The sequence below is a fragment of the Tachypleus tridentatus genome, chromosome 1, assembly GCF_004210375.1.
Source record: "Tachypleus tridentatus isolate NWPU-2018 chromosome 1, ASM421037v1, whole genome shotgun sequence".
In the NCBI taxonomy this organism is placed as follows: domain Eukaryota; kingdom Metazoa; phylum Arthropoda; class Merostomata; order Xiphosura; family Limulidae; genus Tachypleus; species Tachypleus tridentatus.
Genome location: NC_134825.1, coordinates 59,433,880 through 59,446,852, shown reverse-complemented (window position 1 = coordinate 59,446,852; position 12,973 = coordinate 59,433,880). Strand labels below are relative to the sequence as shown.

Sequence of the window (12,973 nt, the reverse complement as noted above, 5' to 3'; positions counted from 1 at the left end):
TCTATACGATGGTTAGTTATTCCTAATTTTAAAGTGCTGAACAAGACCCTAGAGCAGCAGTTTTCAAGCTTTCTCAGCATAAAGCATAATATTCTATGTCGTGGCTGAAGGCCTCAATAAACGTATGTAGATGTCGAGTACCCTGACAATATTGTATTTCCTACGGCCACACGGAGTCCGCAGCTCCTAGTTTTATAAAGCCATGGAAAAGAGGGAAGGCATCTATTGGAATGTCAAAAGTTAATTATTTTTAAAAGCTAAGTTTGTGGCGCGTTTACTTACGTAACTGCTTGCGAATCGTTTATTGCATAGTTCAATTGTTGTGAACTGACGTCATGTTACTAAAATCTATTGAATTTTTCTCCTTCCTTTAAGAAGTACTACTACATCATAATGTCTCGTTGTTTGCAGAAATTACTAGGTCTCAGTCAGGGAATACATAGGACACCACGTGAGTGCAAGTGAAGATGACGTTAAATTGTCAGTTTAGGCGTAACAGGCGGTTTCTAAAGTGAATTTTACGGTTTGTATTATATTAACAGAAATAGAAGAGAATAAACTGTCTTGTCACAGAGTGTCCTGAAGTAATTGACCCACTTGCGTGAGCTTTCACGAAAAAGATACAATTATTTGGAGCTTTGAATACAACTGGGATAACCAAAAGTGTATCGAATTTTTTGTACGTACCTTTGATTTGTTTTGAATACATTATGTTACAATAAATGGATTGTGTGCAGATCCACAGTTCGTCACGCTAATAACTGGAAGAAAATCATATTTTTGTATTTAAATTAGATATGTGCGTGCCGATTAGCATTATGACTGATTGGCAACGATTATTAATTAATGCAAGTGTGCCTGGCTTAAGTAACTTTGGGCCTTCTTTGTGACTGAAATACTCGTCTCCCCATCTGACCGAAACAAAATTTGATAATTATGTCCACACTTTGTGTCATTTAGTTATGTCTATACACTTTAGTATGAGGTTTTCGTTCGTTTATTGTTGAGCTCAACGCCACATAATGGGCTGTTCTATTGGCGGTCTGTCTATGGCGAAACTCGATTATAGAGTTATTAGCTTCTAGGCTAAGCCTGTTTGTTTGTTTTTTGAATTCGCACAAACCTACTCGAGGGCTATCTGTGCTAGCCGTCCCTAATTTTGCACTGTAAGACTAGAGGGAAGGCAGCTAGTCATCACCACCCACCGCCAACTCTTGGGCTACTCTTTTACCAACGAAAAGTGAGATTGACCGTCACATTATAACGCCCCCACGGCTGGAAGGGCGAGCATGTTTTGGCGCGACTCGGGCGCGAACCCGCGACCCTCAGATTACGAATTGCACGCCTTAACGCGCTAGGCCATGCCAGGCCCCTAGGCTAAGCCACTGAGAGCCCTAAATTTCTGTTATCATGGTAATGGCTGCTAGTTATTCATTACCTATTTGTTACCAATTAATTGGCACATCGAAGTTACATGTTTGAAAAATGAAACAATAAATAATTAGCTGGTAATAGAGTTCTGTTGTAGAAGTTCGTGTTATGTCGACTGTATGAACAGTAGACCGTGACTTAAGTATGTCTTTCTTTTCATCATCGTTATCCAAGATTGGTATTCCGGTCACGTCTAAATTTGTGTTACAAGTTGAGTATCATTACTTTCAAACAATGAGGCCAGTTGGCTCAAGAATGCCTGTTAGCAATGTATTTCACACACACGCACCAAGAGTGTTGTCTTGTGCAAGCATTTCTTAGATGTAAAGACGTGTGTTTGTGGAACTTTCCCGCCTACCGATTTTCTTGAGTTTAATACGTTGTTTACTACCTTCAAACCTCTCACTAACTTTAATAGTTCAAAGTACCAAAATTAGAAAAACAACTTGTAAGACAGAGATGGAAGTGCAGTAAAACGTGTACGATCCAAGAAGAGCAACATTTCCTCCACTGTACAATTTTCAATGTTCGTTTTCTGTTATTTTTCTCCTCTTTCTACCCATTTCCCTTAAAAATTTACTGGTTCGCTTTCGTATAAATGAAAACTGCTATAAAGAAAAAGCTCAAATATTGCTGTTGTCAGATTACTTGAACTTGCTTTAAAGTGCTTTCTTAAGAAGCTTAATGTTCTGAATTGTAGAAGCTTCTCTTGATACGTCTTAGTTCCTATTGGAAGAGTGGCATGGCATGACCAGGTGATTAGGGCGCTCGACTCGTAATCCGAGAGTTGCGGGTTCGCCCTTTCAGACGTAAGGGTGACGGTCAATCCCACTATTCGTTGGTAGAAGAGTAGTCCGAGAGTTGGCAGTGGGTGGTGATGACTGGTTGCCTTCCATCTAGTCTTATAATGTTGTTAAATTAGGGACAGCTAGCGCAAATAGCCATTATGTAGCTTTGCATGAAATAAAAAAAAAAAAACACCTGTTGGAAAGGTTTTATATTTGACTATTTATACACATCTTGTTTCATTAAATATTTAAAAACAAGTTTTTTATTCCTTAACTTTTTACTTTAATAAGATTTTGGCTACTTTTTCTACTCAATAACGTGAAAAATAAGTGAATTTCTCTTAAAAATTACTATAATGTAAACTGCTAGGCTGATGAAATAACGTTAATAACATATTGAAAGTATTATGAAACGCCTTACTTCGTGCAAGTGAAAACTAGATTATAAAATGTTTTTCGTAACTCTGTTCGCGTTTGTTTATGTCGACATTCTAGTTGAATCGATCTTGGAAGAAGAGTAAATTAACAGTTGAATGGATTCTGACTGAGGATCAGGTTAGAATTTGGAGCTCGAACATGTAGTGTTACAATCGATAATCGATGGACGTATGTTAGGTTTTGAAACTGAGTGATGTTTAAGGGAATAACTGGTCATTTACGGATCATTATGTTGCCTTTTCCTATCCAACTTTGTTAATGAAAGTTGTTTTTGTATTTAAGTAAAACGAGTATAAAGTATAATCTATATTAAAAAAAAACTTAAATGATCAATTAAGCACAACAAACGATATTGACATAAACGTTTTCTACTTATGTTTTAATTCTTATCCAGGAACAGGCTTAGTAAAAATATGAGTACAAAGATGTTTCTTCAAATTGTCGAACTTCTTACCTTTTCATATATTTGTTTATAGATGTGATTTCTATAACTATTAATGGTTTCGGTTTTGTTTTATCTTCCGATCTAATTGTGGTGTTATTAAGTGAAAAGTATCATTTGTGGTGAAGTGTGATATACAAAGAGTAATTTAATATTTGCAATGCTTAAAATTTGTAATGTTTTTTTTTCCCATTAATTGATGTTGGGTTACGCATTCGTCGGGCTTTTAAAAAAAAATACTTAAGCTGAATTACATGTAAACCCCTTACTTTGTTGATAAAGGGTTCTTAAAGGCATGAATATCACAAACAAATTGACGAAATTACATCAGTATTCATTACGCTTTATAATTTATCTCAGACGAGCCTCTGATTTGTTTTGTTATGTTATGTTATGTCTGAAACTGAGTTAAATATCATTTTGAATTTAGAAGTTAATTAAATGTCGAGATGTATCAGATTTATGATATTTGCCAACAAGATTAGTACATACAGTTTTCTTTCTTAATACAAATATATTTTAATATACAAGTAATTCTTCAGTTTGTACCAATGGTATTTATAAGTATTGATTTATGTACAGAAGTTTTACAAACTTATCAGCAATATTGAGTTTTCTATCTTGCCTGGAACTGAATAGTTTATTGACGGTTCATGATGAGCGAATTAATTTTGAGTTGATATCGGTACAGTTCACTTAACGGATAACTAGCTTTTCCTTGATTGCACGTGAGGTTTTCACCGCAAAAGTTAGGTAATGTTTTCTTAGATATACAAACGTCAGATGTTAATCCACTGAAGTTAATCGGTTTGTAACGCTCGAAATCTACAAATCTGTAGTTTACCGATTTATAAGTATTTATCATAGTTATAGTTTCCGAAATTTATAGTACACTAATTGTGGCAAACTAACAATATAAAACTGTCTCTTGGCGCTTTGGTTTATATATAAACATTAGGCGAAGTTCTTAAAATGTCAATTGGCAACAATACTGGCAATCACTAATACACAAACAATACATTGTTGATTCTTGCAATCGAGAATCTTCTTGAACTTTAGTGAATAGGCGGAAATTTCGCAATAAACACTTAACAGTATAATTTACGTGCATTTCTAAATATATACTTAACTCAAACAAACATCGATATTGAAATAAATATATAGTTGTAAATATTGTATGCGATCCATCTAGTTACTGCTTAAGTTCACTAGGTATCTTGCTAGAGAATAAGAGAAGTTACCCAGTTTATTTAGTCAGTTGTTTACACTGATTACTACAAGAAGCAAAAACATAAAACTGTTTGATATGATGTAATATGTGAATTTCAATAGAAATGAATGGTACAAAAACAAGTTGGTATCGGATGTAAACTGTAACATTTTTAAGACTTAAATTCCACAATATTCATTGCCAAAGTTTGTCCTAAAGAAACCAACAAGTTTAATTTAAGATTGTTAAAATAAAACTGCAGTACATGGTCTCTAAAAAATATCCCTCGGTGGGACAACATTAAGTCTACGGAATTATGATGGTATAATTCGGCGTTTGATTCTCCACAGTGGACACATTGCAGCTTTGTTCTAAAACAAACAAACAAACAAACAAACACCATACAGTTAACACCTCTGCAATAAAAATAATAATATTTAAATGACTTAGGAAAATCATTCAACATAAAAAAATGATAAAACATAGTTGAGTCTTTATAAGGTCAATAATAAAAAATTAGAAAAGTCATTCTGTTAAGGGATAGCCATTTACTGACGAAACATTAGTGGTAACTTACGAGAGTGCAAAAAACAGTTATTGCTCTTGTCTTCGTGAGCCGTAATAAGTTCAGAATTAACTTCTAGTTGAGATAAGATGCTATTTCTACAAAAACGAAAGAAATGGTCGCTGTGCAAAAGAGAATTCAGACGTATTTTACGACAGTATAGCATAACTTTTAGAACTTCTGCAAGTCGTGATTCAGCGGATGATCGAATCTTATCCCCAACATTGATGCACAGCTGGTAGATAGAATTCTAGGATTGAGCACAGAAGAGGACCTTAATTTGCGTTATTTGAATTCCCAGTAATAATAAAAAGGAAAAGTGATAGTTTGATACTTCGACACGAAAACATGCAGATATTGTATAATTTAGAAATTGGTTTACAAACACGCACTATTATTAGTAAATAAAATAAGGTAGTAATACGAACAAAGAATCAGCAGAATAGAAATGGTTTGGTTTTGGATTCTTTTGAATTTTGCGCAAAGCTACCGGAGAGCTATCTGCGCTAGCCGTCCCTAATTTAGCAATGTAAGGCTAGAGGAAAAGCAGCTAGTCATCACCACCCTTGCCAACTCTTGGGCTACTATTTTACTAACGAATAGTGGGGTTGACTGTAGCATTATAACGCTCCCACGGCTGAAAGGGTGAGCATGTTTGGTGTGACAAGAATTCGAGCCCGCGATCCTCAGATTATGAGTCGAGTGCCTCAACTACCTGGCCATGATGGGCCCAGAAGAGAAATATTTTTGAATTTATTATCACAGTAAAATACCGAGTTGGCTACAATTTCAGATTTGTGGGACAAATGATACCTTGAATTATTCAAAAAATGGCAGTTTGATCCAGCAATGTAGGATCATCTAAGATAAGTAACACCTACAATAAATGATGAACTCATGTCTAAAATCAGGGGTACAATTTCTCTCGGTGGACTCAGCAAATAGCCCGATGTGACCTTACTATAAGAAAATATACACACACACACACACATAAACTCATATAACCAGTGTCTAGAATAAGTAAAGGAAAAAATAACTGCTCTTGCTAAATAGATAAAATACCGTTCTGTGGTTTTGGTTTGGACGTCTACAATCAGACAATGATAAAGTTGCTGAGTATTTGATAAATTATTTTGCCATGAATTGGCAGGAGCAGCGCAAACTTAACCAGTTTCTCTCGGATTAAACCTTAAGAGCTGTCGAAGTCAAAGCTCTTATAATATGGAAGTCAAAATGAAAAGCAGTGAAGGAGTCAGTTATGAATATTAAGAAATATTCTTTTTTTAACGAACACGTAAATAAAAGTTTAAAACAAAATATACCCTTTTATTAGTCAAAAATCTATCCTTGGATTTATAGTGTAAAAACAATGTCCTGTTAAGTTTCTGACATAAAATGTGTAACACCCTAGTACAAGTAAACAAAATAGACACATTGATGTAAATTTTTAAAATAGAAATAAAAAATGTGAAACAATTAACCTTATTTTAAAAATTAAAACTATAAGGAGTAAATTTGAATCAATCTTAATATCAGCTAAAGAAATGGCAAAAAATTAATATAAAACTTCCTTTTCAAATCATTTTTTCATAAAATGCCTGAAATTTTCTTACGAATAAATGAATGATGCAATAGTACATACACTGAAAGTTTTTAAATCGGGTATTTCTTATGCGCAACCTAAAAAGCTATATCATTAATTGAAAAAATATAAACGAATCAAACTCTTCCATTCTCATAAGGAAAACAGTGTTTCTTTACAATGCTAGAGTTTTGAAGTATATGGGGAAAATAATTGCTTTTGAATATTGCGAACGTTAAGTTCAAGGAATATTAACTTTTGTTGTGAGCAAGCTAATAATGTGTTTACAAAGAACAATTTATAATGAAGGGATTTCTTTTCAGGTCTAGCTAAGTTAATATATTTTACTTCAGTTCTTACTTTTAAGGATTACAACGCATTCTCTCCTCATCAATGGTAGAGCTTCGATATTAACGATATTTTCGGTCGTAATTCCAAGTAGTTTCTGTTGACGTACATGATTTTAATATAGATATATACAAATAGCTTAATGTATTCCACTTCATTACCATTTATGAACACATATATGAGTAAAAACAAGAACTTTGCAACATATTTCTTTATATGTGTGTGTGTGTATATATATATATATATTCTATATGTGTGCGCGCGCAAGGTGTATATCGGATAACATGAGAAGTCACTTGATATTTGTTTTAGACAAAACGAATTCAAGAATGCTATTTATTTAGTAACAGTAATTGTTACTTGTTTCAAACACTCTGATAATCTCATAATTATTTTATATTTGATGTGTAAAGTGTTGAATGGAAAAGCTTTGGTCATAAAACAAGGTACTTGGGCTAGTAATGTGAGGGTCGCGGGTTTGAATCCCCTCCACACCAAACATGCTCGTCCTTTCAGCCGTGAGAGCGTTACAATGTGATGGTAAAAGAGTAACCCAAGAGTTGGCGGTGGGTGGTGATGAGTAGTTGCATTTTCTCTAGTATTTCTCTAGTCTCTAGCGCAGATAGCCCTCGTGTAGCTTTGCGCGAAATTCAAAAACAAACAAACATTGTAGTTACTTCTTCTCATGTAGACAAACAAGAACCTTCTAGATGATTAATGTCTCCTGAACATTGTCAAATAGTGATGAGGAAAGTGCACAAGACAAACTAGTATATACACCCTTGTGCAAATTAATTGAACCAAGACGGAAAATTACAATTTTTTTCAATATTTTGCGTTTTCTTTCTGAGAATCCAAAAACTACTCACAATTTAATACATGATATGACCGCCTTTATTTTTCAGAAGATCATTAATCAGCTTTGGCATCGAGTCCACGAGTTGACTGCAATCTTTACTAATTTTTGGATCGCGGTACCACACCTCAATTATGGTCTCAATCAGCTTATCTTTCGTGGTACAGTCTTTTCTCCGAAGTCTTTCTTTACAAATCGCCTAAAGATTTCCAATAGGATTTAAGTCGGGAGAGTTTCCAGGCCAGATCAGCACCTTTATTCGCGTTGTAGTTATAAAATTCTTCACAATTTTCGATGTGTGGCACGGAGCCAGATCTTGCTGAAAAATGCCAGATCCACCTGGAAATCTCTTTTTCAATTCTGGAACGACTCTTCTCTGTAAAACTTCGATGTACTGTGGTCCTCGCATCATACCTTCTATGATATGTAAGCCTCCGACGCCATAGTAGCTGAAAAAGCCCCAAAACATCTTCTTCAAGGGATGCTTTACGAACTGATTGATGTGAGATTCTCGAAGTTTCTCACCTGGAGATCTGCGAACATGCAGACTTCTTTGACTGTGTACGAAGAAATGAGTATCGTCACTGAATAAGACCTTCCTTCATTGTTCTTGCGTCCAGTTCTTGTATTTCAGACCCCATTGATACCGTTTTTTTTCTTCATTGAGTTGGTAAGAGGTTGTTTTTTGACTGGTATCCTTGCTCTTCTAACGCAATTTCAAATGACGTAATATTCCTCAAAATTTCATCATATATCCCAAAAATAGATCGACCGTACTGCTAAACACAGCTAATGACGCCGTCTGTATGAAAAAAATGACTATTAAAGGAAATCAGCGGGTCCAGCGAGCCTACACCGGCCGCTATGCTGAAAATATTGTTAAATGACCACTTGTTTCAATTAATTTGCACAAGGGTATATCCATTTACTGTGTTATTTCAGGATGTGTGCAGGATTTATCATTCATTGGTGCTGCTTATAATAGTTCATACCAATTGATATTATTCTCCAAGCATCTAGAAAGCTTTAAAACACTATAGCACCCAGTGCTTGTCAAAGTACTCAAACATATCCTTTGTCAGAAACACCTGAGTAAAGTTAAATGGTAGAAAAGTCACTGACAAAATTGACTGTTTTACTAATAAAATGCCAAGAAGACGTTAGCCACCAGTAAGAATAATGTTTCATTTTTAGATCAATGCGAAGTTGATAATGTTGAAGATTTGATACAACTGTCTTTGACAAATAAAAATTCTTGGAACCCTTGCCTGCTTTTGAAGCTAAGATTATAAGGCCTCCTACTCATCTGCAACTGTTACTTGATAACATACTATTTCTTATGCATATCAATAATTTTCTTCCTTGGAACTTTAATTTTCTCTGTATATTGAGGCTTTCATTTGAGCAGTCATACAATATACCTTAAATCATTTTTGATGGAAGTTTGATATTCAAACAAGTGAAGAAAATGAATCATGTTAAATGATTGGTCGTGGGTTGAAAGTCATCAAATGTAGTTAACTAGAGTGAAGCTCCTTCACGAAATGTTCTAGCAGTAACTTGAGAAATTCAATAAAAGATAAGGAAAGAGAACTGGACAGGCTAAAGCACAGAATTACCAACAAAATATTTAGTTTCATTATCTACACCGTAGTTCTAAAAAGGACGTAATAACTAGTAAGGAGTTGGAGAAACAGACACGTTTCCATCACCTCCTTAATATTTACTATCGCAAAGAAACGTTTATAAAACACGAGTTTCATCTTTTCTATTAAGAAAAACAAACGATTTTACGTGCATTCAGCCACTTAAGGTATTAAGTGTTTGCTACAATCACAGATAGGTTTTCCACAAGAGCCCCCGTAGCTTGAACTCTTCTGAATTTGTGGTTAACATGAGAAATGTGGTTACAGCTGTGTAACAAAAGAATAGTCTTGACACTCAGGTTCAAGTAACGCTATAAAAATGTAAGTTAATTTGAACTCTTATGTTAAGCTTTAATACAATATTTATCTGAGCTCGAATTTTAGCTCCATACTTTTCACGTTCATAGAACAACATTGCAGAATTTAGAGAAACAGCTGTCTCATCTTGCTCATCAGCTACACAGTTGTTTGGTTTCTAACAGACAATGATTGATACTGACTGGAAGGTTGCCATCGTAATAACTGTTGATTAGAACTACCTATTTGAGAATGAAGACAAATAATGTTAACTATGCACTTACATAGGAAATAAATATGGAAATTATTACATTCATGAATATATTTTTTTTGTCTTTATTCCATTTGTAACTTATTTTGGCTAGATCAGTTTTAGGGTTTGATGAAAATAAAATGATAACACGGTTGTTTAGAACAATTATCTGCTCATATTGGGGCTGAAGAGCAGAAACGTAGTTTAATGAAGTGAAACTATTACAAACATTACAATGTGTTTCTTTATCCTGTCAAGAAAACTTAAATCTGAAAACCTCATGTATCCTTAAGTTCATCGCTTTACTGGTAATAAATTATGTAAGTGTCATCTTGTATTTTTGTGAAACATCGTCTTCTTAATCACAAATATATCTTGGGTAGTGTTCTTGATAAACTCATAGCAACTAACATCTTAGGCATCCACCGTGTTTTCTCTGAAGTGTCAATGAGATTATAAGTACCAGATAGATCAGTTTTATCTGTTGTCCTACTTAACTATTTATATAATAAATAATGTGTTCCTGTAGTGTAACGTTGCTAGAGTCTTATCATGCCATTCGTAGCTTTCTTACCACCCTTTATATAAAAACGTATGTCTCTGACCTAAAGAAACTTCAAGATAGTCAACAATATTTGAAGTAATTGTAACAACCAACAATTTTGTGTCGTTCTGCAACGAATTTCATGTTTTTTGCTTGGTTGAATTTTTTTTTGTGTTTCAAAATGTCTTCTGTTAGACTGAGTTGGTGGATAGACATGCCTAAATTACAGCAGCTACCAACAAGCTGACCAGAGGTAGTGGCCACACAGATATCGTATAGTTCTCATCCATTTGTAATTCGATTAACGGTTAATCTCACGCACGTCAAAATAACCTCTCTCAAGTCTGCTTCATGCTTACAAAATCATAAGAAAATTAGATGTAAAGTACCTTATTTTTAGCACTGAATACATTTTATCTATTTTTGTCTCTCATTTTAGTCGAACTTAAAAATGACATTTCAACCAAGTCATTACAAAAACTCTTAAGTTTTTCAAAATATTATTAAATACCTATTTATTTATCTAGTTGCTAGAAAAAAACATGTTACAAGTAGGAATAGTCTCATAGGCTTAGTTATTACTGAATTCAGCCTCAGAAAAAAAGATTTTAGGTATTATGCTAAAGAGACTTTCAGCATAAAGTAAAAAGTGTTTATAATTGTTTTCATTGTTTTCAGATTCATTGAAGGTATTTACTATGGGCCTATAAAGTGTTACATATGTTAGGTTAAACTATCCTTTAAATTTTCTATGGAATACACACTATCTTATCCTTTTTTAGCAAGATTTATTTAAGAACACACGAGTGTCTTTAAAGTGGGTTGAATAATTCATAAAGTCTCTCAGAGAGCAACTATAAGTTTGTATCTTTTGTAGTTTAAACGTTGAAGTTTCTTAGATCAGTCTCTATGTTTGTCTGCAGGTTGGACCCAGTCCAGAATGCAGTCGTGCTCTAATGAAAATGTCCTACTGTCCTCATTGCAAGGGTCAGCCAGATCTTAAGCCATGTGCCAACTACTGCTTGAACGTCATGAAGGGTTGTTTGGCTCATCATTCAGAACTTGATACAGACTGGAATACTTATATAGGTATGAAATGTGTACATTAATGTTTTCACAGTTAGAATGAATCGAAAAGTGTTAGGAAACAGCTTTGCCTAATAGCCAAGGAAAATATCAATCTAGGTTAAAAATTCAACTTTATGTTAAAAGCTAATTTTTATTCCCAATCTAATCATTGAGTGGAAGCAAGTAAATTTCTGCACTAAACTGGTTTCAGTAATTACTAATAAAGAGGTTATTCTGGGCTACAAATAAGAATTTTTGGGCCGGTTGTGATTTATTACGTAAAGAACGGTCAGCCCTCGTGTATCTTTGACGAAATTTAAACTAAACTACATATAGGAAGTTTGCAAAAATGAAAATGTGTTTATGTAGCAACATTTAATATATATCATGATGCGTTGATTATCATACTGGAATTGAAGTTAGTAGTTTCAGTGTTGGCAAATACTGGTATAATTTATTCAAATTTTATCAGATACTGATAGTGAAGAATGAATTACTTAATTTTAAATTATTAATTTTCATATGAGACTGGTGGTATCTAAATTTACAGTGGCACGAAAAATGCGTGAACAAATTTTGAAACTACTATTTTTTTCATATTATCGGTATTGAGCAATAGCCAGATGCGAATGTTTGCCATCAGTACTGTTGGTTGAAAATAATATTGATGTATCTGTAAGGTATGCATGTATGTGTTACAATTCAAAAGTACTGTTAATTTCGCCGTTCTTTAACTAGAAATAATATTTATTCAAGAATGTATATTGAGAAATAAGCATACAAAGCAAAAATTTGGGTTTCGATACCCGTGGCGGGCAGAAAACAGGTAGGCCCTTATGTTGTTTTATTCTTCAAACAAACAAAACTAACCACTCGATTACCATAAAATTACAACGGATAATTTTGGTAAAAGAATAACATTTGAAAAGGCATTGTGATCTTTGCTCTCTAAGCTATCAAGCAATATTTAGCAATTAGAGGCTAACCTAATGCGTCGAAATAATTGCTTGATGTATCTCATGAATTGTAGTAGCATTTATATGCAGCAAGAAGTGTTATATTTGATACCTATATAGCTAAGACAGCTAGGGTTCTCAGATAAAAATGCTATAAACTGATGTTTGATCTTTACTTTTAAAGATTAATAGGAACTCTACTGAAAATGTTTTGCAGTTCTTGCTTTATGGGCACTTGGGTTTAAGATTGTAGCAAAATCGAGGTGGGATCTTGCACTGAAGCTAATATTGTATTTTGTTGTTTATCCATGTGAGTTTAAAGCTGCTGATGTGGTAGGTACATACTGGCCCATCTGAAATACATTAAGGGATTCGTGCTTCAACATAGCATAAGATATTAACATTACAGCACAAGTGAAGGTAGAGTTTGTATCATTTTGTTAGATTTTTTGCCTGAATTGTATTTTGCACGTTTTGGATGTACTGCGTTGTGAAGGAGAAATGTGTGGCAGCTGTAATACAAAGTATGGTGATTTTAGCTATTTATTG

General features: G+C 34.0%; 1 protein-coding gene across 3 annotated transcripts in view; it reads left to right on the top strand.

The window, feature by feature from the left end:
• The window catches only part of LOC143249611 (glypican-6-like), a 125,085-nt gene that overhangs the window by 72,381 nt on the left and 39,731 nt on the right, over window positions 1-12,973 (top strand). For all 3 annotated transcript variants that reach the window (XM_076499756.1, XM_076499766.1, XM_076499776.1), the window contains exon 5: window positions 11,324-11,489. In XM_076499756.1, the coding sequence (XP_076355871.1) occupies window positions 11,324-11,489 (166 nt within the window). The remainder of the gene's footprint in view (window positions 1-11,323; window positions 11,490-12,973) is intronic.